This window comes from Stegodyphus dumicola, chromosome 2 (genome assembly GCF_044657685.1).
Source record: "Stegodyphus dumicola isolate Sdum_Otavi_A_Nest chromosome 2, ASM4465768v1".
Taxonomy (NCBI): Eukaryota; Metazoa; Arthropoda; class Arachnida; order Araneae; family Eresidae; genus Stegodyphus; species Stegodyphus dumicola.
In genome coordinates, this window is record NC_140769.1 from 133,629,320 (window position 1) to 133,656,299 (window position 26,980).

The following is a 26,980-nucleotide window of genomic DNA, read 5'->3' on the forward strand; positions in this document are numbered from 1 at the left end:
TACTTCTGGGTCCGAAAGGAAAGAACTGATTAAACGATTTTTTTTTTTTTTTTTTTTTTTTAGTATGACAAAATATACTGTTATTTGTTTATCAAGCAGAATGGCTTTGTGAAGATTTTCCTAAGAAAAACTAGCTGATACATCATTACACAAGATAAAATCTACAGAAATGCATGCAAGCAGTTTCTTCCAGCTACCAGAATAAACCTCAGAAAAAATTACAAGTGTTTGTGGCTTTAACTACTTGTCAGGCCAGTCTTCTGGTCTATAAACAACTGTAAGAAACTGATCTTTGTCATATACATATGGCAATACTCATCTGTCTCATATGCCATAATACATACGAGAATCTCATTTGTCATATACATATGAATACATATGGTTGTCTCTTTAAACAGTAACTTCAGATGAGCATCAAGAAATTAAATAGCTGAAAGAGAATGTGGACATTAAGCTATCCCCCTTAGTGCATAAGAAATATTACATATTCCCAAATCACTCATGAATCAACTATAAAACGCTAACATTATTTTAAACCTCAAAGTCTTACAGCTGATTAACAACTAATTCGTGTCGTCTTTCAGAGCCGTATTTACACTGTCATCAAAATTTTAGGATAATGACAGAAATAAAAGTAGCTGATACTTAAAAATTATTAATAGAAATTTGTACAAAAGCATTAGTTAACATAAATTACAATATTTGGCAGTTGATTATTCGCAAAATATTTAAATTAAAAGCAAATTGATGGGAAAATTAAGCCCCTCTTGCAGAAAGATTTTTTCATTAATATGGTGTATGGTCACCTAGGGCAAGTTTGCACATCTGACATCTTGATTTCATAGACTTTACCAAAGTGTTGATGAAGTCTTGTAGAATTGTACGCCAATGATCTAAAAGTGGATTTGTCAGCTCTTGGAAGGTCCGTGGACGAATTCGGAGTGCTAAGGCATCCCACACATGCTCGAGTCGGGTGAGTAAAGTGGTCAATACATTTGAGTGATATCTTCTGTTTACAAGTATTCTTACACCACATATACTTGACCAGGCCACAAATTTTCATCCATTAGCAAAACTTCTGGGCCAATAGCACTCCTAAACAGTCTAACTTGGGGTTCCAGTAGCTCGTCAACATATCTACGAACGGTTACAGAACCTCCTTGAAAGATATGCTTGAAAGATTCCGATGCGGCCATTGGTCATACGCATTAAACCACGGAAACGGTATATTTCACGGACAAGAGAAGGGAAGTTGTGTGTTCCTTTCTCTTTCCAGATCAACACACGTCTAGAATCATTGTTTATACTACGTGTGGACTTCTCAGTAAACAATACTCGGGATCAGTCGTTTTGGCTCCACTGAACATGACGACGGTACCAGTTTAAACGGGCCCCTCTGGAAGATGGAGTGAATGGGACACAAACCATTGGTTTTCTTGCATACAGTCCAACCTCGTTAAGCCTTCGTGCAGCAGCAGAACGGCTAATTCGAGTTCCTATTGCAGCATGAAGCTCTAAAACCAAATCCCTTGCAGTTTCTTCGCGTGAACAAGGATATAAAACACTCTTCTGATGCACTTGTTGCTCTTGGTCGCCGTTGACCAAGGCTGTCTGTCAACCGATTCATTGCTTAAAAAAGCAGCTCCAGATTCAAATCTTTTGCGACTTCCATTTGTATTTGACTTCTCTCGATTATACCAATTTTTCGCCACTTTTGACCTTCACTTAAATGATGCTTTGAGCCATAACTATAGAATACTGATCACTCTCAGAAACCATATTCCATTTAAACAGTACAACAGACCGGAATTCCAACATGCATCCATTGCGCACCACATTGTCAGTCACCGAATTTGCATATTTCTGGCATTAACGTATGCGCGGAAGTGCAATTTTGTGTTCAATTGTATATAATTAATAGAGGCGTAGCTAAGGTTTTCAGCGCCCGGGGACGCCTAAAGATTTTGTGCCCCTTTCTGTATTCCAAGAATGGAAAACATTTCATTCTGAAATGTATATCATCAATTTGCCGCCCCCTGGATGCTGCGCCCGAGGACGGATGTCCCCTTTGCCCCACCCTAGCTACGCCACTGTTAATTAACGTAAATAATTATAGCATCGGGCATTGGTTGCAACATTAACTTAGTAAGCATATTTTTTCCTCATTATCCTTTAATTTTGATAACCAGTGTATATGGTGCAGCACGAGTTCTGTAACAAAATTGGTCTTAGGGCTTCAAAAGCAAGTCAGCAGCAAGACGCGTTAGAAGCGTACTTGTTCATACTTAACGTATTATTTAAGCTATTTTTACAGTTTAAATATTTTTGAACTCAGAATTGAAATATCTACAAGTGCATGTAAGAAATATATCTATATAAGAATAAAATGAATTTAAATATTTATAGAAATTTGCAACAATTAATATTTATTTACCTACCACAGAAATGTAATCTTATAAACATGTCTGTCCGGTCATGTACTTACAGAAAAATACTTGTGTGTATTCAGAAATATTCATGAGCATTCACTGATCCATCTATATAATGTAAAAGAAATGACAGACCTCCTGAGGAACAGGATAGCTTATTTGAATACGGGAAAGCATACTAGTCTTATCTGCTGAGGGGAAATGAGGACTTTCTAAAGAAAACTGGATCAAATTAATGTTTCAGATGTAAATACTGTGAAAACCTATCATGCAACCAGCGTTCGCATGGGTTCGAACTTGAGTGATACTACTAGTATTCAGTAGTCTTAATCATTCAGCCTGTGAAAGTCTCATAAAACCTCCAAAGTATAGGTGGAAAGAACTGAGCACCTTTGTCGCCTCATCCGAATTTCAGCCCTCTGTTTTAGTGAAATTTTTAGTAACATGTTTCGCCTGATATTATTTCTTTATGCCTCTTGTTTTCATAAAGAGACAAATTAGTCCTTAACAATTTAGAATCAGCCATAATTTAAGTTTTAGAAGCTAGAAGTCATTTCTGGCCAATCATCCAAGATATAGGTTTTAATGTGGTTTTGCATGCGATTCTCATGGACTATCTTATAAGACCTACAAAAAGCTTCCGAAATCTGTATTTATCTATCTTAAACTGCTCAGGTAGTTGAACTGCATAAACATCACATGTGATTGTGTGACACAGCAAGTCGCTTTTCAAAAAGTAGAACGGATCAGTCTAGGAATTACACGTATCCTAATTACCTCTTTGCCTGCTCCCTTTTTCTCATTGACCTATGTTCATCGCCTTTGCTTTCCTTTTCATAGTGGTGCAGTTTCCGAGATGAGATGTCTACTCCAAATCCTTTTGACATCCTCACCGTCCCTCTCTGTCTTCTGACATCTCGCGAAGACGGTACTACTCACGTATAAGAATTATTTGAAAAATAAATGAATTTTATTCATTGTAAATTCCCGAATTATTTAATTTACTATATTCTGTATGGTTGCTAAGGCAGGCTCCACAGATACACTACCTATCAATTCTTGCAGAACTGGACAGGCTGACTGCCAGTACATTGTGCATTTCGATGTCCGACGAAAAATGCTTTCCTTCTGGAACATCTATGTGTTTGGCTCACTACTGTCTTCAACCTGTACAGACTGATATTATATATCTGGTACTGATTTTACCTGCCTTCTAATGGACTCATAGATAATATCAACCGAAAACGCTTAAGATAGCACTTATCTGCATCATTCGTTCTAACCGATGATTTTAATGACTCTTTGAGGAAGTAAGGATAAGAACTTAAATATATAAACAGAGCTACTACGTATGTCACTGCGTATGCCTCCATAATGATAGATAGCAAACCCATATCTACAAACTTAAAAGTCTACTTCACAGCACTGATCTGGTTATATGTATGCCATTACATCTATCATTTTATACATTTAGAATCTAGGGATCCATTCCCAATATTTGTGTCTTTTAAAGGAATATGAATGTTGGACATATTTAGAGTTCCAAGGTTTCTTTAAGAGTGAGAGATTTAAACTTGTTTCCCTCTCTAGCTTTTCTTACGAATGAAAAAGTAAGGTGTGTAAAAATAGATGATACTGTGAAGGCCGTTACTGATCTGTTGTCCAGGCGTTCAGAAACCACAAATCTGTATTCCTACGTCATCAGACAGACTTCCTAGATACATATCTAAAATCATAACAGAACCCTATGAAGAGAACTTTAGTTAAGACATATAAGGGAAACCCTAGTCTCAGAATATTAGCAATTCCATGCTGAAGCATTCGTTGACTAAGTCTTTTATTAGTTTCCCTTCTTACAGAGGTCCTTTCTTATAGAGGTTGTAGCAGGGCATTTAATGTTTGGCATTGAGAAATCCAAAAAATAAAACTTGGAAAAGTCAGAATTTCAATAATGTTCCGTTATATATTAAAAAATGCTTTTTACTATATTTGCCGATCAGCAGCCGAGCGGTAAAATCACTGAAAACTGATAGTTCGGCCCGTGGTTCTAATCTCGGAGAATGGGCTGGCTGCATGGGTGTTTTCTTGATTTTCCCCATGTGTAACATATATACGTGGCAGTTCCCTTTAAAGAGTCCTCCAAGAAGGCATCCCTCCCTTGTCAGATAGCCCTTGAATGTTTAGCTGCAATCAAACAAAACGAACGAAATCGCCAGAATTTTGCACTAACGAATCACCTACGCAAACTTCTGGGGGAGGATGGCATACTGCAGCCTTGATCATTATTTAGAAGAAAATGATAATACCTTTCCTAATCACGATGGTTTTCTAGAAAAGGAGATCAATACTGAAAATGTACTTCTGTTCAGAGCTATATTTTCTGCTTTTTTTAAGAGGAATCACTTGATGTCAATATTTTTGTGACAAAGAAAAAAGTGTATGAATTAGAGTTCTCTAAAATCTCTTCATTGTTGTTTGCAGAGACCTTCCAATTTTTAAACAAAAATTTCTCAAAGAACTGGTTGTTTCTCATAAAAACTGGTACTTTGTTGTTTTAAGTCATTAACTCTTTCCAAAATTTTTGGAGTGTTATGTTATGTAGGTTATTAAATTATCTGCAGTATCTGAAAACTTTTGGCTGACTGCCAATAACCATCAATATTTTTAATGGGCACTGCTGTTCTTTAGTTTAGTTTTAAAATCTGTTCAGTCCTTTTTTCACTGTCTTACACCGGTAAACTAGGTAGTGTGCGTGATTATGGCAAAGCCTCGAGGGCTAACTGGCTAAGGGGAGGGATGCCTTCGTGGAGGACTTTCTAAGGGAAACTGGCTCGTATACACGTTACACATGGGGAAAACCACGAAAACGCCCATGCAGCCAGCCCGTTCGCGGGGTAAACTAGGTAGGCGTTCATCTCCACTGGCTGCCAATTCATAGGCCAGTAGTGATCTTCATGGGTACAAGTATTCTTGGATTTAATTTAAAAAAGTATCTAAATTTACTGCAATATCACATATCAGGGATCTTTAACTTGTAGGTCTCTGGCGATGAACAACATTGGCAGGCATCCATGTTCTTCAATATAATTTTAATTAAAAATGCTATTTAAATTTAGTGCACTACTCTGTACTAGTGAATCTGTTTGTTAACAAGTGACAACCAAGCTTTAACTTTTTTTTGGATCGGATGTTATAAATTATGTAGGGGCTACCTTTCTCGTGGAAACAGCCTCACATTAACTGAAGATTTGGAACATCTATTCACAGACTACGTGGTTTGCTTCTAGCAGTCACTGCACCTAAGGTACAAAAAGTTCTCTTTGATTTCAAAATTTTTTAGAAATCTGATCGTCCAGTGCTTAGTAACTACCATTCTTGGTACAAAATGCATCCATTCTGCACTCCTGCCTTCGGATCTCACGTCGAAAAGGTAACACAACTATTATTATGCCTGAATAGAGGATCTAGAAATATCCCTCTGCACATATGAAACTTTTGAATTATTTCAGAATTTTATTAAAGATAACAGTCATGTTCTTAACTGTAGCATTTTTATGAATACAGACAAGAATATAATAATTATATCTATACAAATGTTTCTAGGTTCCCTAATCACATCTGTTTGGCTGTTATGTATAATACAACACTACTTTAAATACCTTATATAGCATTGAACCTATGGTAACGTTTTTAAAAAGTACAAAATCTTTTTTATAGATATATTAAGTTTGTGATGAAGCCACGGTTAATTTTTATACTCCATAAACACAACAACGTGGTTTAACATAGTAAAATCTAAATTTTTTTTTGTAGTTTTTTCAACAGTTCACAACAATTTTATTTATATGTAGTAGTATTTTAAAACTGTACTTGGACGTATTCTTGTCTTTACTTACCAGTTTAGAAAATCTGGAAAATGTTTGGTATATACTTGATACTGTATAATGCATTTAATTTGCACCAACAAAACCAATTCTTATTTTTGTTTCGCTCATACCTTGCAAAGTTCATAGGATATGTTTCATGTTTTGCAGGTGTAATCTTTGGCATGAAAATACAGTTATATCTTGAACAGATCACTTCCACATACACAAATGATATACCATAACACAAAATATTCTGGTGAAATCCTATCTGAAATGATCTAATTTTTATGTCATGTTTCTCAGTATAAATCATACACACCAATACAGAACAGTATCTCGTATCTAAAAAATATTTTTTGGTTCCTTACGTATATCATTACAGTATTCATTTATGAAACCTCTCATTTTCTAAAAATGCAGGTTTTATTTCATATACTTTTGACACTTTGACGTTTTCAATCTGTAATAGTGCTCAACTAGACCCAATATTTAAAATTGCTTGTTGTAGGCTTTTTACACCCCTATTCTGCATATCACAATATTAGTTGCTGTTATAATCAGTCACATTTATTCATGGTGTGAGAGAAAAACAGCACAGTTCAACATTGATGAAATAATTAACACTTAATTCCAAGAACCATTCCTACTATATTATGATACAAATTTAAGAGATTTATGAATGTGTTAGAATTGTAAAGTTTTCCGTTTAATGAAAACATTAGGAAATGTGACTTCAAATGGTTGCTACAGAATATTACAAGTTTGAATTTAACTGCACACTTTTGTCCAATTCATGCACTATAGAACCTCATTATTTTGGTTTAGTAGATTAATAATTAGATATCAGATTAGCATTAAGTTTTATTTTCTCAGTCATAGAGCATCCAAGAATAGAAATGATAATTAATTTAACACTTCAAAATATACTCATGTGCATGAAAATAACTGTAACTGATGCAAAATGGGAGAAAACATGGTCTTTGTAAAAGCAGTGTTTGTTCTTTAGTTATGAATGTTTAAATCAAATCTGGATTTTATGTATATGCTATTATTATTAAATTTAAATGAAATACATGTATATGCTTAGAGCAAATATTCACTTATTTTTAATGTGTCAAACAATTTATGGATATTAAGAGTTCTGCAGAAAATTCAACTGTTTGAAACCATCCATGCAAATGGGAAACAAAGAAATTTCAGCAAGTACTTCTGTAATGACAGGAAATAATAATAGGCATTATCTAACTATTAAGTAACGATAAGACTTATTCTAGAATTAAAATTATTTAATTTCCTGAATGCTTTAATATAAGTCTGGCTACACTCTTCTGTCTGAAAGACCATAAGCCCTTTGCCTGACACACAAACTTTTAAGCCTCCTTCTTTTGCAATAAATAGTTAAAAATTAAAAAATGGGCTGTAACTTTAGCACTCATTTTTCATAATTATTATAAGACCAGTATATTCATCTTTTTGATTAGCAGCAAGTTCACTCCTATTTCTTTGTTTTTGAATGTTGAAAAATTAAAATATCTAATTATTGGTAGCTCTTTTGATATTGGAATGTGTGAAAGTTTAATTTGTATACAGCTTTACATACTGAAACTTAACAAATATGCAAGTACTCTTATTAACCAGTGAAAAAAAAAAAAGTGTCCACATTTTTAAGTGACTATAGTGTTTTTTAATCTTAATCAATGAAAATCAATTGATATCATGGATGATGAAATAAAGAATGAAAATATATTTTATTTAAGAAGAAATTGGGATAATGTATTAGTCAATGTCTTGTAAGAAACACTACTTATATTATGCTTCATAGATATGACTAATTCCTAATATGTGGAGTAATTTTCAGTAAAAAATAATTCAACAATGGATAATTTTTTCCCCACACTTTATTCATCTTTTATTTCTGAAAATAAAGACATATCAGATAAAATTCCTTGACTAGAGCATAAATATTATTATTGAACCATATTACTAAAAAATTTATGAGTTTCAGTTTCAGAAAATTCTCCTGGCAGAGCTTGCTCTTGACTTTTAAATACATACCAGATTCCTGCCAATCGTTTACTGAAAAATAAAGAAGACTACATTCAATTGTGAAACAGCCAAGATCACTGAAAATAATGCACTATTCATTTTGCAAACATAAGCCTGAAATATTAAAAATGATCAGATATGAGATTATTTATGAACAGAAAAATTTGCAGTACTTGCATACTATCCCATTGGCCATGAAAATTGGTGCAGAACCACTAATCATTCCTGAGGAAATCCTTCACAGTCAATGGGATGAAGTGTTAAGTACAAATTCTCTTATTCCTCTTTAAAAATAAGAGAAAATTTTGGCATGTAGGTCCCCGAGAATGCATTGTTAACATAAAATGAACTATTCTCTATTATCCACAATTGGGGGTATCACCCTGGCCAAAAGGGTTCATTGTTGCCTACTTTAACAATTTTCTCTTATACTACCAAGTTACATACAAACATAAGCATTTTTATTTGTTTATTGGCCATATAACATCATTACAAAATAAAGCAAACTAAAAAAAAAAAAAAAAAGTGTTTTTATAGAAACTGTATGGCAACAGATGAATTGCAAAATATTTGTCCATTATACTTTATATTTTTCAAGCATCACCAAAGGAATGGAATGCTGTCCTGAAAAACATTTCTTAATTTAAATTTCTTTAAATATATCAATCACTTAAAATTATATGCTTGTATATCAATTTCCGGAATTCAGTTATATTAACTGGCGTATTTAAACTTTGATTTTTAATCCTCTGATAAGCGTAGTAGCATACTAAAACACCACAGCTCATATTATCAGTTTGCAAAATATGTGAAGGACAAATTATTTTCCATTTAGTGCTAGTAGCAAATATTTTAGCTAAAACCTCACACCATGTATGAATTAAAATTTGACACTCTTGCCCACATGATTTATTTTGTGGATCATAAAATTCAAAAACCATATCTGGAATATTTACTATTATTAATATCCAATGACAATTTAAATTTGCAGGGATAAAAAATAATTTCGCTGATTTCAATCTTGTTAGTAATGGATCTTTAATACAAAAATTTGGTTTAGGAATTTGTAAATTAGACTTAACAAAGGCAAAATCTTCATAACTGTTTAATATTTTAAATAAAAAAGAATCAATTATAGTATTATAGAGCCATCCTTTTCGAAAACATGAAGATACAGATTTAAACAAGTGTTCTTCTTCATTACTTATAAAAGGATCTATAGATTTTAACATATATGGTGTAATTTCAATATCATGTATTTTTAAACATGATTTGGTCAAATCTTTATTCATTCTAACATTTACTGAAAAGTTTTGCTCTGCTGATGATAAATTTATCTTTTCCTGTGTACAAGGTAGAACATTCTCAGTTAAAATATTATAAATAAATTTTCTAAATTGAAGGGTATCTAAAGGAAGATTTAAGGCTAATTTATTTACATGTTGAAATGCATAATAACAGATGAAGACCCCACAACTGCTTTCATCATTTTGTAAAGCATGCGGTGGACACTGAATATCCCATGAACCGTTAATTTGTAACTCACTGTTAATTACATTAGACCATTTATTAGTTATGTATTTTGGATTGCATGAATTTATTAATGAGTCATATAAATAAAAGGTATTTTTCTTTAAATCTGCTATGATCAGAACCCAATGAGAATCAATGCAAGCAGAAATCAATAAATATTTGAAAGATTTCAAAGAAACAGGAAAAACATTTCCAAGTGATAATGCATCAGATAAGATAAGCTGGGTAATCGAGGAATCAGCAAAAGTATATTGATCATCACTTTCTAAAATTTTGTATAAAAATGCATTTATGATTACATCAAATAACCACGCCTTAACAAAATCTGTACAAACCGATTTTATAAAAAATTCTTCACTTTTACTGATATAAGAATCTAAAAACTTTAAAGCAATACGATTGATACTATAGCAGCCAATTTGTAAAATTCTTTCAGAAATATCTTCGCTAGATTTTAATGGAAGGGAAAATGATTTATTTTGATCAACACTGGTTAAATCACATAGATATTTATCACTGTCATTTAAATCAAATGCTACGGCTTTAAATTTAATTTTCTTTTCCACACATTCATTTATTTCTGGGTCATCTACATTATCATTAAAATCTTGATTCTTATTCTGCTGACATTTCTGTAATTTTCTCTTTTTAGAAGTTTTAAACAATTGTGGGTTAAGTTTTTGATTTGGTGCAACTGGACATGATGCACTTGAAACTGCTCTTGAATTTTCATTCGAGTTTAAAATTCCTCTACATTCTGAAACTAATGAATTTAATGTTGTATGAACACACTTTAACATGCAATTTTGGACTTTTGGTTGTCTTATTAATTGCAGTAATTCTTCTACAAGCTTTTCACATGCATTTACTCTCTGTTCAATACTTTGTGGATTGTAATGATTAACAGAATACACATTTATTGATTTCATACTTTCATTGCATTTCTGATTCGATTCAAGATTAATCCCTGAGGGATTAAACACACAATCATTTTGTCTATTAAGGAATGAATGCACTTTATGTATATGTTTGCACAGCAATTTATCTAAGCAATTGCAGTGATACAAGTGACTACACAATGAGACACATGATACTTTAGGGCATCTATAAAAGCAAAAATCCTGACACGGACAAATTTCAAAAAGACGCTGCACAGTATATATTTTATTTTTTGTCTGAGAACAAACAGTCCAAGAAGTATCAGAGCATTTATTTACATCACTGTCCCTAATTTTTAGTCCTCTCTGATGCCTACTTAAACAAGAAATGGAATTTCTGGGAGATACATTAGTGTATAATTTATAGGTATGATTTAAATATTTATCTTTCTCAATTGTCAGAAGTGTAGAAATTAAAATATCTAATCGTCTATTATGTCTCCGCTTAAACAGTTTTCAACTGATTGTGAAAAGATTCACAGTACATGTTAGTATCAGTAAATGCATGTGGAAAGTTCTGATAACACAAAGCACATTCCTCTAATCTATTTTTATAATTTTCAGAAAAATATTCAATAAAATCTCTACTTTTCCTAGAATAGTCATTCAAAAACTTACTTATTTGATCATGAAAAGTGATCTGGTTTCTTTCATGTAATATATTTGTTAATTCTCCTAGCATTTTTTGTCGCACTTCCTTATCTACCACTTTAGAATTTAGTTGCCGGAACCAACTTTGGCGTATGTGACACGAACATAAAAGATGCTTAACATCTTGACCAAAAACCTTTGAAAATGCAGGATATGTAACTTTGTCATCATCTGTCATTACACAGTTTACATATAAATTTGGTACACGACACTTTAAACTATTAAATAAACAATAAAGAGTGTCAGCATCTAGAAAATTAGTAATAAAATGAGCAACTGGATAGCCACAACCATATTCATCAGGTACTATAAGATTAAGAAGGTAAAAATCATACTGGTTAGTCTTATGTGTAGATTCGATACATAAAATCTCTGTACAACCTTTTATCATTTCTTTCTGTTCACGCGTCTGAAGACCAAGAGCAAACGATACTTTATGATTTGGAAGATTATCTAGATCAATTGGACCGTACAAAGTTGAATTATTCTGAGGCTTATAAAATAACACAGGATTGTATGCTTCACATTTTAAAGTTTCAATGATTGAATTAACAGAAACTGCATCACTACTTGGATGCAATGAATTGTTTAAATATCTAGAATAAGCAGAAATAGTTTTACGGGAGACAAAGCTTTCCTTTACATGGAAATTATTTCTATTCTCGCGATTTCCTGATCCATCTTGTAAGATATCCCTTATTTTTTGTGGAGGCACAGACAAACGTAAATTTGCTTTTATCAAACACCGCGTACTTTGTTTCAATGGCTGATATGTACAATTTTCAAACTTTTGCTCATGATTATGTTTAGGAAAGTAAAAAACAGAGATTTTATTCATTTCTTCACAAGCCCATATTCTGACCGGACAACATACACTTTTTGAAACTGTACCTTTTTCATTTTTCCAACTAGTTTTTTTTTTCAAAATCAGAATAACCTTGCGTGGTAAACTGACAACAATAATAATGATAAGTTTTAGAATTTTTCGTTACTTTAGAAAACTTTCTGAATGAAGTAAATGCCGAGGTTCCTTCCAGTTCTAGCCAATCTTGAAAATAACTCATTGTTTCAAATGAATATTCTTTTATGTTATTTAAATTATGTTCATCTGCTAAATGCTTATTAAAATTTAAAACATATGTAAAAGACTTATGCCAATCAGGTATGAAGCATACATACAATTTATTAACTTCTGTACAAAATTTCTTATGTTTAAAAAATGATAATTTGCAAGGATAACATTTATTACAATTTAGACATTTCTGAGGGTAAACAGATGAAAAATTTTGTTTTAAATCAGGTACTTGTTTATTTGAACATTTTTTTTTTTTTTTTTGTGGTTATAAAATGAATTCTTCGATTTATAAGTTTTCAAGCATATTTCACATTTACGAAGATAAGCCATTTCTATTTTATCACTAATACATTCTTTGGTTTCTAATTTTTTAGCACTCAATACATTATCAATGTTTATAAGAATATTACTCTGAGGAGAAGTTATTGAAAGTTTAAAATTTTCAGTTTCAAGTTTTTCTTTGCAATTTTTTTTTATGATTATTAAAAGAATTTTTAGTTTTATAGTTTTTTTTTTACAAATATCACATTTTCTAGGATAAAGCGATGGTGCATTACAGTCAATTTCGGACCCCCCTCCAGTCAGAATAGGACACATAGACTTATTTTTCCTCACTTGACAATTAATTTCACTGCTTTCTACATGATCTTTTAGTAAACAAAATTTATTAAAGTGAAAGAAACTTAGGCCTGAACTACAAGAAGTGCTTTTTCTGGTCATAGAAATGTTCTTTTGCTGCAAAACATAACTAGAGGCAAAGTCAGAGTAAAAATCATCTTTTGTTGTACACAATTTAGGTTGTGAAATATCAAAATTTGTTGAATCATTTTTTAAACTCCCTTTGCCACTAACAGAAGCACAATACAATGGATAACAATCACTGAAAGAAACAGCACTTGCCTGCTGTACACTACAACCAGCAGCAGTGACTGCATTCTTTAGTGATGATCCCATGTAGGCCATTACACTTCTTAGGCGCAAAACAGCTGAAGCAACATTCTTCAGATGCAAACTGCCACTAACAGTCAAATCCCTCCTTGGACACAAACCATCACCAAAAGCACGAATTGGTTTCTTCTGAAAATTAGCAATTGAAACAGTAGTGTTCGTAGAAGAATTAACAATGGAACTAGCACTGCTCCTCAGAAAACGGCCAGAACCATGGACTGCAACACGCCTGGAGGAGTCAACATCAGCAAGGATATCATTTCTATTCTTCCATTCTGGGAGTGACGTTATTCCTTGAATGCAAACCAGAAGCAGCATTCTTCGGATGACAGCCAGTATCACGGACACCAACAAGTCTAGAATGACAGCCAACACCGGGAATGACAACATTCTCAGGACTTAGGCCTGGGGTAGCAACGTTCCTTGGACGCAAATCAGAACCAGAACGAGGGACGGCAGCATTCCTTGGACGTGAACTAAAACCATTGACATACTTAAAATGAGAGCCAACACTACATATGGCAACATTTCTAGGATGACATCTAGGTTTAGTCCCATTCCTTACATGCAAACCAGAACCAGTTCTATGGACAGAAGCGTTCCTTGGGCGAGATCCACCACCATGGCCAGCAATGCAAAGAGACCGAGAGCTAGCATCTGGGTTGGCAACGTTTTTCGGATGTGAGCCAGGGGTGGTATCATTTTGCAGATGCAAACTAAAACCATCTGTGTGGTTAACAGCATTCTTCGAATGAGAGTCACCACCATGGACAACACATTTAAAACGAGATCCAGCACCAGAAATAGCAACCCTCTTCAGCTGAGAGCTAGAAGTAACTTTAGCAGCATTTCTCAAATCAGAATTAGCCTTCTTAGTAGCATCTACAGCACAACCATGCTTTAAAACAGTTGAATAGAGAGGATAAGAAGGGCTTGCAGAAACAAAAGAATCACTCAGAGGTGGAAAATCTAATGTAGTAAATGAAACACAAGGCAATACAAAAGGACTTACCTTTGTAGAAACTGGCTTTGAAGTCAAAACAATCTTGATATTATCCAGGAAAACTGCTGCAAGTTTCTTGTTCCCCAGACGGTTTAGATGTAATCCATCCCTAGCCAATAACTGAGCTCCAAAATGATGAGACGACCTGCAAATAAAAAACGCTTCTCGATTTTGGCAGTACTTTTCAAGTTGAGAATTAATTTCTACAATCTTTCTATTAATTACCTGTAAACGGTTCAAAGCTGCTATTCGCTGATTTAATGTTGTGAAAAAATCTTCACCACGTGGTAGGATATCTGAAATGATAACATTGATATTCGGGTTCAAACGTTTAATATCCTTAAAGAGGCAATCGTACTTTTTAAGAATATCTTCAACACTGTCATTCGAATTGTTGGTACCAACATGTACCAAAATCAAATGGTATAGATTGTCCAAAAAGGATATCTTACGTCTTAACCTTTCTATCGTTGCACCAGGAAAAGAATGTAAATCTACTTCATAATTCAGAAGATTCGCCGGTAAATATTCATCCAAATATTTAACCATTGAATCTCCAATTATAAGTAATTTCATCTTTTTTTGGTTGCATATCGGCAAAACAAACAACTACAAATCGAAACACAGATCAATAATTATATATGCTGTAAATAAAATGCAACTATAAATTAAATGAAAATCAAACACTAATCATAAATATAACAAAATACAAATAATTATTAATAGAAAAAAAGAAGATAAATAGCTGAAGGAAAGCGAGAAAAATGGCGCAAAAATACACACCTCACACTCGCTAATTAACACGTGAACTAAATTAGCGCCAATTCTTGACCTCGCGGAAAAATTTACGGGATAAAAATAAGGCTAAATGCTCGCCAAGCTTTGTTGCCAACGGAGATATCAAAGGTACATATCCGGTGATGACGTAGAACACACTTCCGGGTTCCGATTTCCGGAATTCTGTAAAACTCTGATTTATAAGCGTTTTCTCGAAAACACAACTTTTTTGTTGCCATATGACAAAGGGAACTTTCTTCGAAAGACTTTTTTAAATATGTTGGGCGTTAATATGTCAAACGATTGGAATAAAACATTGTTATAATATCAAGACTATCAGATTTATTAAAAGGTCGAGATACAAAATTTACATAAAGCAAAAAAAATGAGTTTTCTTCATAGAAACAGCAGAAAAGTTTGAACAAGATCTTGAGCGATCAGTAACGAAAAGAAAGGAAAAAAGAAATGGCAATAGGTGTATTATTTACTGTGAAGCGAGTGTTCTGTGATTATTTAAACTTGTTTGGTTGATAGAACTAAACTTTCGTTAAACTGTACTAATATTTTTATACTGTGCTTGAAAATGACAGCTCACGATCAGATGCGGCGGATGTTAGATGAATTGATGGGTTCTTCACGAAATGGTATGCGTAATAAGTAAAAATAACATTATTTAAAGTGTGATTTTTAATGTTGTATACCTATTGAAGTTCATTATAAGAAGAGTTAAATAATCATGCATGAGTGTGCGAAACTTGGGCAGTTGTCTCAGACTGTCAGCTAGTAGAATCTATCTTGAAATACAAATTATGTCAGGATACTATTGAAAGAAGTTCTTTATCAAAATTTGTCTTCAAAAGAGCTGACGAATCCATGTAGAAATATCTGCTGAGGTGTTCGAACAGAATTGTTACTATTAGATCTAATCTTATTGCAGTCATTAAATGAAAGCATTTAGTTTTTACTGAAAGATGATAAAAAATATTGTAAGAATATGCTAAGCTTTAAATTTTAATAATTCATGAAATAATAAAAAAATTAATATATGTATCTTAAGACAGTTTGATTAAGTTTACTGTATGGAGTAATAGTCTTATGAAAGCTTTGGTCATCTAACGATTACCATTCTAGAAAAATAATAATTTGAAAGGATGAGCATTATAATGTAGCTGATTCTTCTGCCTTTTGAAGCTAGTTAGTGGAAGTGTCAGGTACTTAGTATATGTTTCTTTTGACACTGAAAGCTTGTGAAAATCCTGCAAAACTTTTGCACTAGCTATTTTAGCAAAAACTTGGAGGAATATAGTATTCTTTATTTAATTAAATAATCATCAACAGATGCAAATTATGGATATACCATATAAAAAGTTTGAGCTTAAATTTTGAGATTATATGACAAATTCATTAAAATTTGCACCAATTGTTCTAATTCCTAATGGCATTTAAAAGCACAACAAAATAGTCATCTTCATTATGAACATTTGCTATATAAATTTGTTTAAATACAAACCTAAGAAGAGTCATGCATTGTGCTATAAACACTATAGAGTCACGTAGAGCTGTATAGTGTTTACTGCACCATTTTGCCAAGCTTCGGAGGATTTCAGTGTTTTGAGTATGAACAACAATATAACCAGTCACACAAACTTTCAAAATATTCTACTGCTTTCTGTCTGTAAAAGGCAGGTCTTTATTTATTTATTTATTTATTTATTACAATGCTAAATAGAAACAGAAGTTAAGTTATGGGCTAATCTTTGGAATATGGTAACAGGTAGTCTGGTGACATTTTGGTAAGGCAATAAAGGTTACTAGCTAGGACTTTAGCAGTGTACATGGATAAAGTCAAGAGTATGCTCAATGCCATTTTTGTGCAATTCTGGGATGTTTTTTAAAGCGAAAATAGGTCGACATGTACATGGATGATACCGTGTATGTGCAATTCGTAAAAACGCGGCAAGCAGTGGGCGATTCTGCACTTTGTCCCAATTTCGCACCTAATCTTCGTCATGATTATATGCTTTTGTTCCATAAAAGTTCTAGTATAAGCGTAATTCGGCTAGCAGATTGTTGGAAAAAAATTTTGAGTTTAAAAAAAAAAAAATGCCTTTACTTCGTAAAAACAAAATGGCGTACAAAAAAAAAAAAAAAAAAAAAAAAAAAGAAAGAAAGAAACTAGCAGGGTTGGTCGCCAAAAAGTCGCCAACTTACCATAATACAAAGATTAACCAAGTTATGTTCTTCACAAAACACTAAACTGGCTTATTGAGAATCAAGGTTCTGTAAAAGCAAAATTAAATTCTTATGAGTGTGTTGTGACATCATGCTTAATCATAATTGGTGCCAAATTGCATTGTTTGGCAATAGTTTTTATTTGTCTACAATTGCTGATTGAAAAGAACATAAGTATCGTATAAATTAATAATTTTGAGTTCCTAAGATTTCAGAATATTGGTAATCTTTTGCAAAATATGATTTCTGATGACTTAAATAGCATAGCTGCATAATGTAACTTTTTTTTGCCTTCTTTTCACAATGTGAAATAATAGAAGTCAGTCTCTGTTAAAATGTCTTTTATGAAAACTCATCTTTCTTAAGTATTAGTGCCTTTGGTTAAAATTTACTGGAAAATCTTCTCTTTTTTTGACGTCAAAATTGGCGCTAGGAAGGATCGGCACCAATTTCAAGACGATATTGATCTTTCCGCCCTCTACGTGAAACCAAAACAAGAAGTCAAAGATTTACACAAACTCGGTGTCCATGTACACGTCGATCTATTTTCACTTAAAATAAATCAGAAAATTGTACAAACTGGGCATTGCGCCCTGCCTTAACTTAGTTCGTATACACATCGACCTATTTTAACTAAAAAAAAGTCAGACAATTGCACAAACTAGACATTGTGCACTGGCTTAACTTTGTCCATGTACACATTGATCTGTTTTCACTTAAACAAAGTCAGGAAGATAAAACAAGGTTAAAACTGAGTTAGAATTGACTTTAGGGTACCCCTTGTATTATTGCGAAGTTGCTATTTCATTTATCGCCAAGTTGTTTCATTTATCACCGAGTTGTTGTTTCAGTTATCGCCAAATTGTTGTTTCATTTATGGTAGCCTGAGTAGTTGAATGTTATGGAATCCCTATTATGACATAATTATTGCGGTAAATTCATAAGGGCTTGTGGTTGTGTGTGTTGGTTAGGAAGTATATTGCTTGTTTTGTGGTTTAGATGTTAAAATGACCGAATGTGGTAAGATTAATTTGAAGTTTCTGCACGATTTGGAAAGGAAGGGGAAAAGAGTATTACTTGGCTTGTGTGTAAATGAAGGTTTACTTAGTAGCCATTATAAGGTGTCCTGTTTGTAGGAAGGAAATGCGTATGGTCGAACGTTGTTATGAAAGATATTTTTTACTCTTATTTTGTGAATGAGGCAACGCCAGTGTATAGATTCTTATTCAGATAATTTGAGGAAGTTTTTGGATGCTGTTAAGGAATTTTGGTTAATCTTCGGATTATTGTAACTTGGCAAAAATTTGGCGACCAACCCTGCTACAGCAACCTGCTAGTTTTGTTTTGGATGCCATTTTGTTTTCATGAAGTAAAGGCATGTTTTTTTTTACTCAGCATTTTTTCCAACAATCTGCTAGCCAAATTACACTTATACTAGAACTTTTATGAAATAAAAATGCTTAATCATGATGAAGATTAGGTGCGAAATTTAGATAAAGTGCAGAATCGCAATCTGCTTCCCGCGTTTTTAAGAATTGCACATACACAGTATCCATGTACACATCAATCTATTTTCACTTAATCCCAGAATTGCACAAAAATGGCATTGCGCACACTCTTGACTTTATCCATGTACACTACTAAAGTCCTAGCTAGTAACCTTTATCGCCTTAACAAAATGTCGCCAAACTACCTATTACCATATTCCAAAGATTAGCCGGAATTTTTTTTGACTGAAGAGGTGGGAATTCGTAAATAAGGTAAATGGATATTTCCTTTGTTCCAAAGATGAATTTCCTTTTTCATGTTATTTCAGTGTTTGATTTAAAATGTAGTTTATTGAGATTATATATTTTTTTGTTGGCCGCTCCTTTGACTTTTGAAGTGCATATAGTTTGATGTGTACATGGACAAATTCAAGGGAGTGTGCAAAGCCTAGTTTGTGCAATTCTCGGATTGTTTTTTTAAGTGAAAATCAGTCAAAGTGTACAAATGTAAAGTCTAGGGAGCGCGCAATGCCACTTTTGTGCAATTGTGAGTTTTTTTTAAGTGAAAATAGGTCAATTTGTACCCTTAAATGTACTTTTACTCTGTCATGTTAACCGGGGAAAATTCGCCGCTGGCTTAACACAGAGAGATGAACAAATAACTAAAAAACATATTTCCTAGCATAAAAACATTAAACAAGAAATCTTTTAACAAAAATTAACGAATAAATGAGACATCAATTTTTTAACATACCTTTTTTTCATGTGCATACGTTCACTCTTCCCACCACCATCTCCATCATCCTCCACATGAGCAATTTGATTAAATTTTTGGTAACTTCGGCTCATCTGCTGTTAATCAACATTCAACCTCTTATCCACCTCAGACATAGGTTAATCTTTGGATTATGGTAACTTGGCGATAATTTGATGACCAACCCTGCTAGAGAAACCTGCTAGTTTATTTTTTTAGACGGTATTTTGTTTTCACGAAGTAAAGGCATTTTTTTTTTTTACTCAACATTTTTTCCCAACAATCTGCTAGCCAAATTACGCTTATACTAGAACTTTTATGGAACAAAAGTGCTTAATCATAATGAAGATTAGGTGCAAAATTGGAAGAAAGTGCAGAATAGCAAACTGCTTGCCGCGTTTTTAAGAATTGCACATACACGGTGTCTATGTACACGTCGACCTATTTTCACTTAAAAAAAATTCCAGAATTGCACAAAAATGGCATTGCGCACACTCTTGAATTTATCCATGTACACTGCTAAAGTTCTAGCTAGTAATCTTTGTTGCCTTACCAAAATGTTGCCAAACTACCTGTTACCATATTCCAAAGATTAGCCCAGACATATTCAAATGATGCAAATTCACAGCAAAACAACGGCCAGTTCAAAATCTAAGACCATATCATGCACGGGCAAGCAAGACAACTGAAAACCAAACCCAGGTTCATACAAAATGCTTACTATTACAAAAAATAGCCAAAATCTAAATTTATCACAACATTTTTGGTGATATTCACAGAAATAACCCCCTTTTAATGACAAAAACTAAAGGGAAAAAAAAAAAAAAAACAGTTTTCCCGAGGCTAGTTTTGCCAACATTAACCTACTAGGGTTACCGAAAAATCTATTTCACGCAGCAGGCTTCCAAATTTCATGAACAACCAATACCACTTGGGGATTTTTTCAGTCAGAAATCAAGGGGTACCGTGCAGTAAAGAACAGCCGTGCCTTTAATTATTTTTAACTAATGAACCATTTCTAAGACCAAAAAATCTTACCTATTCAGTATTAGAATTTTTTAATTAAAAACACTAATGTTAATTCTTTGATCATATCAGTTTGTTATATAGTAAACATTAACAAAATATGAGTAAAAGACTATTGCTGAATGGGAAAATGTGAAGCATGAATATTTTTATGTTGCACTCGCTATCACGAAAAAAATCACTAAACACAAATGGAGCAGTATGAAAATTTTAGGATTAAGCCTCAGTTATTATCTTTCATTTATAGTTTGACATTGTAAAAGGGGCTACCTTCTGATCTTTGCAAGAGCTTATCGTTGTGCTACGGATTTTGAAAATAAATATGGCCCTTTGGGATATTAGATGTAAAATTATTTCAAGTTTATTAGGAGAAAGGAGAATAGATGGTTCTTGCAAATCTCAAGCAGTTGCTGGCAATGGATGTGGTCGGTAAAAGAAGTGAAGGTCAGAATTTTACTGAATGTATTTTTATTTAAATGGAATCATTAATTGAAAAACGAAAAGCAGTCAAAGCGTCAATTAATGCAATTTTGCAGGAGTTAGAAAAGGAAAACCCTGATGAAAAATCTGGAAACAAAACTTGTTACTTTAAACTATTTATCCGTTAAACTTGGTACATTTGATACTTAAATATTAAATTCAAAATTTTCTTCAGATGATCATTTTGAAAGTGAATGGAGAAAACTTGAAGAGTACAAAGAAAAGTTAGATTTAATATGAATGGAAACAGAATTATTTATCAGTCGCCTAATGACACAATTCATGGGAAGTGTGCCACAAAATTTGAATAAACGGATACTGAAATTACTTAAAATAGAGTTTCGGTGAATACATGAGGATAAGGAAATTCAAAACGAGGACAAGATGCAGTATCTCGTTGAAGTGACCTTATCTGGTACGAGATTGTGATATTGTGAATAGCTATTCTGCAACTGCCAAAAATTATGAAAAGGTTATAGTAGAAAACTTACATAGGTTTGGCAGAGAAGAATTATTGGTGAAATTCTATATTCAGAAATTATTAGGTGTGATTATTAAAAATGTTACCTATCAAAAAGGCAAATGCAGTATATCAGAATTGTATGATAAGTTAAAGACGCATTTACTTTCGTTGGAGTTAGTAGGAATTACAAGTGATAACTATGCTGGAATACTGTTTCCACTCATTGAATCCTGCATTCCCAAGGAAATTTTGTGAATTTGGCTTAGGAATCATGCATCAATAATTACAGCAAAAAATTCTCACTCTGAGAAATTGAAGCAATTATTGTTGTTTTAAAAAAAGTATGTGAAGAGCAGAGAATTTCTGTGATGAATGCTGGATTTAAATTGATTAATTCGGGTGCCAAAAAAGGGGGGGGGAGTAGAGGAAATAAAAGGTACCAGGGGGAACATTTCATGCCTACAGAGAGTGATTTATTCTCAGGCCATAATAAAGCAACTGGTCATAGTGAAAAGAATGCTTGCACATTTTGTGAGAAAATCATGAAAGTTGAGATTGCTTTGTTGTGCAGAAGATGACTCTGAGTCAAAAGAATGATGAAATTAAGAAGAGAAAGGGTTGCTTCTTCTGTCTCAAAAATGGACACAAGGCCAAGCAATGCAAGACATATGTACTATGCTCGATATGCTCAAAAAGACATCGGGATGTCATGTGTCTGGATTTTCACAACAATCAAAAGAGCAGTGAAGTTGAAAAGAATAATAAAGAGGAAACGCAAAACGTATCACTTGCAAACTTCAGTTTACCATATGCAGTGTTTCTTCAAACACTGTTAATCAATATCAATGCAAACAAAAGCAGAAAACAGTAAAAGCACTTATCAACACAGGCTTGCAACATTCTTACATATTAAAGGAAACTGCTGTTGACATAGGGTATCATCCAACAGGGTTCGTAGTGGTCCTTACAAGTGTTTATAAGTCCTTATATTTGAAAATAAAATATAAAAGCCCTTATAGGTGCTTACTTTTTCTCTAAAGCACTTATTTATTTATTTATTTTTCTTTTATTTTTTATTTATTGATTTATTTTTTTGATTTTAGTGCCCCCCCTTTTTTTTTTTGAACGCATATTTTTTTCCCTGTATCAAAAGCTGAAACTAAATAAACACATTTTCTTCCTTATATGGCACATCAGATTGTGAATCATGCTCCCAGAAATAGCTTTTAGGCCCTTTCTGTACATTCACATAACTTTGGTGCGCATTTACATTCTCGTTCCATGTGGTCAGTTCATATTCGTGTTTATTATGATCGGTATGCTGATATTATGAGTATATGTATGAATATTTATAATAATATATTTGCAGTAACTGCTGAAGTATAGATAAACTACAGAAATGGATGTGTTTTAACACAGATTAGTTTTCTAAGGAATTATATTCGAAATGGCATAATTAAAGTGAAAGTAATCAAATAGTCAAAATAATTTCTTTTTTTTTTTTTTTTTTTCTTTGCCAATGCATTATACAGTACGGAAGTTGGGGGTTTTCCCCTTCTCTGCAAAATCTCGAATATTGCAACCGTTACAGTTCGCAGCAAAGCAAGCAACAGACTTTTTTTTTTGGCCACTTTCCAACCTGGTTTGGATAGGACTAAAAGTTCTGCGGTCTACCAACCCAAGCGAAGAACAAGCAAAGAGCAGCTGCTGATTCCGATTGCATAATATCACATGCCGAAGAATTAAGTCATACGTATTGCGCAATAACGTTTGGGATATTTCGCAGAGATAAAAGAGTTTTACTGTGCTTGCTAAGCAGATTATTTTTCAGTTCCATTGGGCTATTTTTTATATGATGCACATATCAAAATGTCAAAAGCATTATTTAACTGAAAATTCTAAAGAAAGGCTACCCCCTTCCTCTTTTACCAGTTATGCTCAACTATCCAGAATTTTCAGATATTTGGCAGTTTCCGAGTATGCCAGTTAGTTAAGCTTTTACTGTTAAAGGGTGAATGCATGAAGCAATTTCTCATCTTCTGATTTCAGAAAAGTTCCTTTTTTTACTTATTTTTACTTAAATTACTTTGCTTGCAATATCTGTTAAGTGAAAACTGTTATGTACAATGAAAATTTAGAAAATGTTCAGAATTTTGATTAAATTATTTAAATATTAATATGAGTGGGAAAATGAATTGTTTTTATTTTTAGGCACCGAGCAAATATACTAAATATGGCTTATTATTATTTATTTTCTTTATTTTGAACTGAAATTTCATCATTAAATCTTGTAATATAATTTAGTTCTGCATAGTTTTTTTTTTTTCCTCTCATTGTAAACTAGTTCAGTAAATTGAACTGTTTTTTAAAATTAAAAAAAAAAAAAAAAAAAAAAAGAATGTAATTGTTTTCCATGGTTGAGTAATGATAATTTTCTCTTAATAAATACTGAATATCTTATCTTTTAAATTACAAGTCTAATTTTTCTTTTAAGGTTATGCAGTTGTGTATAATATAATTATTAGACAGGTGCTTATTTTTTTTTTCTTAAAATGTGCTTGAAAAGTGCTTATAGGTGCTTATTTTTTTTTTCTTAAAATGTGCTTGAAAAGTGCTTATAGGTGCTTATTTTTTTTTTCTTAAAATGTGCTTGAAAAGTGCTTATAGGTGCTTATTTTTTTTTAACTAAAATGTGGCTACGAATCCTATCCAAGTGAATCCGAATCTTTTAATTCAGGCACTTTTTGGAGGAGTAACAACAAAGAGAGAAATTAACAAATGCTACAAAATGAATGTTAAGCCTAAAAGGTAATTTTTCTAGATGACTAATCTTGTTGGAACAGTTGAAGATTTGTGACCAGTAGTCAGTTTACAGCCTAGACGATGGATAGAAGAACTAAGGCAGAAAAATATCCATACAATCTGATGTAGGAAGAAGGGATTCGAAAATAGAAGTTCTTATCGGAGCTGATGTTGCAGGTGCACTGTAAACCAGAAGAGTTCAGAAATTAGAAAATAGGCTGTTATGGAATCAGTACTTTGATGAACAGTCATGGGAAAAATAAATGATTAACTTTCAGAAAAATCTCCTTGTCATGAACAATAACATCCAGGTTGATTCGCAGCAGTGACACAGAAAACTTGTGGAAGCTAGAAGCACTGGGAATTGCAGATGCTGAAGAAAGCAAAACTGATTCAGAGTTAGAAGAGGCAGTGTGGGATCATTTTCACAAGATTCTGAAAAGGGTGGATGATGATATGAAGTCAGTTCACCTTGAATCAATGAGAAAGAAGATCTACCAAGTAACTGAGAAGTTGCTGAAAAACAATTTATTTCCATGATAAAGAAGCTGATGTTGAAAGATAAATTTGAAAAATAGCATGCATTGTTTGAAAAATGGCTCAAATCTGGAGTAACAGAAGTACCAAAGAAGAGGATTGAGTTAAAAATCATTATCTTCCCCACAGACTTGCTTTCAGAGATAACTGTACAACAGCAGTAAGACCTGCATTTGAAGATTCATGCAAGCAAAAGCATTTCCTATTATTAACTGTCTAGCAAAAGGTTAAATTGAATTGAATTGCTACATAGATTGCTTCTTGATTTTAGACAAAGACAAATAGGGATTATCTGAGCTTCAAATATCTGTTCAAAGAAATGATCATGATTTCCTAAGATTCCTATGATGGGAAAACACAGAACAAAAGAAAATAAGAAAATTTTGTCATTACAAAGTAGTCTTCAGAATAAAATGCAGTCTGTTTCTTTTAGGAGCAGTGATCAACTCTCATTTAGACCAATGTGAACCTTCTTTGAAGAAAGTGGCTACGAAATTGAAAAATTCTTTGTTGACAATTGTGTCACTTCAGTGAATTCGAATTCAGAAGTAGAATACTTTATTGCAAAATCAACACAATTAATGGCCAGTGCTAACTTAAGAAAGTTTAAGCAAACAGAACTGAACAGTGAAAGATCTACAATGGGCAAACCATTAAAAGTACTTGGTCTTTTGTAAGATAAATATGAAGATTCCTTGTTTTGTGACATTCCTAATAGTGACTTGATTGATCTCTCAGTGTTAAGATGAAACATACTATCTGTTGCCCAGAGAGTTTTTGACCCAATAGATTTCACCTGCCCTTTTACTCTTTTTCCAAAGTTATACTTGCAGATGAGCTGGGGTGTTAAACTGATTTGGGATGCAGAGCTACCTGAAGATATCAAAAGGAATTTCTTGAAGTGTGTGAAAGAATTCCCTTTGTTAAACAAGTATATCCATGAAGATTTCCATACTAGTTACACTGACAGAAGGAAAATCGTTTAGTCTGTGTATGTTTGCCGATGCTTCACGGAAATCCTATGCAAGTGCAGTATATTTGAGAAATCAGAATAACAAAGAAGTCAAAGTGACTCTACTGTAAGCCAAAGCTTGAGTACCTTCCTTGAAAAAAGTAAGTATACCATGACTTGAATTGCTTGTGTATCTTATTGGAATGCAATTAGCCTCATTTGTCAAGAAGAACCTTAAGGCTGAAATTTCAAAGGAGTATTATTGAATAGATTCTTCAACAGCATTCTTCTGGATAAAGAATGTAGAAGTTAGCAGCACTTTTATAAATAACAGAGTTTCAGAAATTAGAATACTATCGGATCGGGAAATTTGGTACCATGTACCAGGTGCAGGAAACCCAGCTGATATGCCATCAAGAGGATGTACTGTGAAGAAACTTATTGAAGTTGTGTGAAGGCCCACATTGGTTGGCATTGCCAGAAGAATGGCCTATTTCTATCCATTCGATGACAAAGAAGAGGTTAATACTTGAAAACATAAAACAGTCATAGTTTCGTTGAGCAGTGTTAGTGATATGTCCTCACGCTATTTTTCAATGTACGTGAAAATACTAAAAATGATTGGGTGGAAACACAGACTCATAGAAAATATCTGAAAGAAAAAAGAGAATCTGGAGAGTTTAAAGTTTATAATTTGACAAGAGCTGAGAGATTATTCGGTATTGTGAAGATTATTTGGTAAAAATATATTTATGGGTGCCCATTAGCGAAAATTGGTGATACATGGATACTGAGTTTGTGCAATTCTTTAAGTTGTTATTTTTGCTCCAAAAATTGCCACTACACAGTTTTCAAGAAAATTTTATTTTATCCAATGTGACATCAGAAGAATCATAAACTGTAAAGAAATTGATAATTGATAAGCATCTATCTATGTCTCATGCAGGAATTCATGTATTGATCTCAAAACTTAGAGAGACG

General features: G+C 33.0%; 2 protein-coding genes across 5 annotated transcripts in view; one reads left to right on the forward strand and one right to left on the reverse strand.

Moving 5' to 3' along the window:
• Positions 1-8,175: 8,175 nt before the first annotated feature.
• Positions 8,176-15,325, reverse strand: LOC146998580 (uncharacterized). Of its 2 annotated transcripts, none has more exons than XR_015039559.1 (2): positions 8,515-11,422; positions 8,176-8,388 (listed from the first exon to the last, which is right to left on the reverse strand). XR_015039559.1 is itself a non-coding variant. In XM_085811128.1 (2 exons), exons 1-2 carry the CDS (start codon positions 15,063-15,065, stop codon positions 8,263-8,265), a joined length of 693 nt encoding a protein of 230 aa, XP_085667254.1. In that variant the 5' UTR covers positions 15,066-15,325; the 3' UTR covers positions 8,176-8,262. The 2 variants fall into 2 exon arrangements, 1 of the variants encoding a protein (XP_085667254.1); XM_085811128.1 differs by lacking the exon at positions 8,515-11,422 and adding an exon at positions 14,499-15,325.
• A 212-nt stretch (positions 15,326-15,537) lies between these two features.
• Positions 15,538-26,980, forward strand: part of LOC118192771 (putative RNA-binding protein Luc7-like 2) — an 89,780-nt gene continuing 78,337 nt past the window's right edge. The window contains exon 1 of one of the 3 annotated variants that reach the window (XM_035363786.2): positions 15,538-15,910. In XM_035363786.2, the coding sequence (XP_035219677.1) occupies positions 15,850-15,910 (61 nt within the window). In that variant the 5' untranslated portion in view covers positions 15,538-15,849. The remainder of the gene's footprint in view (positions 15,911-26,980) is intronic. The other 2 variants (XM_035363784.2, XM_035363783.2) reach the window with 2 other exon arrangements.

Excerpts from the sequence above, each read along its gene's own strand:
- LOC146998580 (XM_085811128.1), bottom strand. The coding sequence starts at position 15,065 with ATGAAATTACTTATAATTGGAGATTCAATGGTTAAATATTTGGATGAA. Across the intron at positions 8,389-14,498 it reads CAAAGCCAGTTTCTACAAAG|TCTTCTTTATTTTTCAGTAA; the intron begins GTAAGTCCTTTT and ends AATTGAATGTAG.